General features: G+C 32.6%; 1 protein-coding gene across 1 annotated transcript; it reads right to left on the bottom strand.

Annotated features, from left to right (window-relative positions):
• Window positions 1-311: 311 nt before the first annotated feature.
• LOC106094501 (circadian clock-controlled protein daywake) lies at window positions 312-1,498 on the bottom strand. The gene is made up of 4 exons (XM_013261725.2): window positions 1,190-1,498; window positions 887-1,118; window positions 700-830; window positions 312-629 (listed from the first exon to the last, which is right to left on the bottom strand). Exons 1-4 carry the CDS (start codon window positions 1,284-1,286, stop codon window positions 319-321), a joined length of 771 nt encoding a protein of 256 aa, XP_013117179.2. The 5' UTR covers window positions 1,287-1,498; the 3' UTR covers window positions 312-318.
• Between the last annotated feature and the right edge of the window lie 286 nt (window positions 1,499-1,784).

The raw sequence follows: 1,784 nt of genomic DNA, 5'->3' as shown, positions 1-1,784 counted from the left end.
GATTCTAAACGAAGGCATATACTCCCCCAAAGTATTATCTAGCTCGAATTTCATAGGGACTGAACTTACTTTCAAATGAATATAGTGTATTGCATATCTCTGGCCATTTTTTTTCCATATCACAATTTTGATTCATTTGGCTCATATTTGTCAAAAATAATTCAGTGTCCATTCATCATCAGTTGAAATTTCTTTTTTCTGTGGCCTTAAAAATGGTGGTTATTATAAAAATTCCAATTAGAAGAAAACTTTTTTATTTAAACTTAGTTCTTAACAAATATACTTGAAAGCATATGAGTGGGGGCGGGAGATGTTAGATTAATCTATATCTGAGAACATTTGAGATGCAGGGAATTTTCCCAATATTTTGTTTGCCTGTATCACAATTGCAGAGTTCATGGACTCTTCAATGACGGGGCGCATTACCTCAATGAGTTCTCTCCAGTTTTGATTGAATACTGTATTAGCACTGTCAGTCAGGGCTTGATTGTCGGCAAAAAGATTACCAAATTTAGCATTCAGATCACCCAAATGCTTTAATTTGGACTTAACTCTTTGAACTTCAAAGTAAGGTTTATTGTCTCTCCGTACTAATTTTGTCGTAAGTGTTAAATGAACATCAACATTGGCTGTAAGAAAAGCATTAATACAGAAGTAAAGGTGTAATTAATAATAATTAATGTAATTAATAATTCTTACCAAAATCAACATCAAACTCTCCTTTCCCTGAAAGATTCAACACCAACACTCTTCCCTCCATAGCATAGATGCCATTGACATGAACTCTTGACACCTTCATACTTAAGTCAAATTTGTCTTCATTGTTGGCTCTAATATAGAAATTCAGCATTAGTTTTGACAAATAAGTGTACCGACGTGAACTTACACAACATCAACAATTTTAGATTGTGATAGACCAGTTACAGTGACTTTCATAAAATCCATATTTAGTTTCATAATAGGACTGTCTGCTGCGATTCGAGCCTTCTTTGCTTTATATGGGTCTAGGGAATTTCGCTGCATGCCGTGCACTTCAGTAGTACCAGTAATCAAAATATTTTGCAACAGATCCCTTAGACATTGACCATTTCCAGGATCGAATAATTTGCAAGGAGTCCCTTTTAAAGACAACAAGAATTCCTTACTTTGCGATTATTTTTCAAAACAACCAATATGTTGTTCAACTTACATGGATCATTTGCCTGGACTGGGAAAATACTTAAAAATATTGTCACGTTAATAACGAGCAGAACTAGAATTTTAATCTTGCGCAGATGACAATACATATTGGTGTAATAAACGTAAATAGTCAAATCTTTAAATATTTATATCGTTGCTTTAAGAAGATTTGCGCTTGTGCAATTAATCATGTGCCTTTTGTAAACCTAATTAATGTCAAATTAATGTCATTTTGAGCTGTTCTAATCATTATTAATGATTGTGGAGACATCACAATATCCTTAGGCGAAATGCAAGTACGAGTATCAGGAAGGCGAAGTTAGCCTAGACATTCCATAATTGAAATTTTAAACGCAAAAAAACAAGAAGAGTAGTAAGAACAGAAAAATAACCCATAAATTATAATCTTTATAGTATATTAGGGTGTACACTCTATACTTCAATAATCGACTAATCTCCACCTTTCAATAAATCGAATATTTGAAAATGATAAGTTATGGAATTTTAAGACTAATTAACGCTTAGATGAAAAATTAATAAAAAGAAAGCGCCAATTACGGTGTAAGATTATTTGATCTGAGTGACAAAATACGTTATTAAATGAA

The sequence above is a fragment of the Stomoxys calcitrans genome, chromosome 2 (genome assembly GCF_963082655.1).
Source record: "Stomoxys calcitrans chromosome 2, idStoCalc2.1, whole genome shotgun sequence".
Classification (NCBI taxonomy): Eukaryota; Metazoa; Arthropoda; class Insecta; order Diptera; family Muscidae; genus Stomoxys; species Stomoxys calcitrans.
Note: the sequence above shows the minus strand (reverse complement) of the source record. Positions and strands in the feature narration are given on the sequence as shown.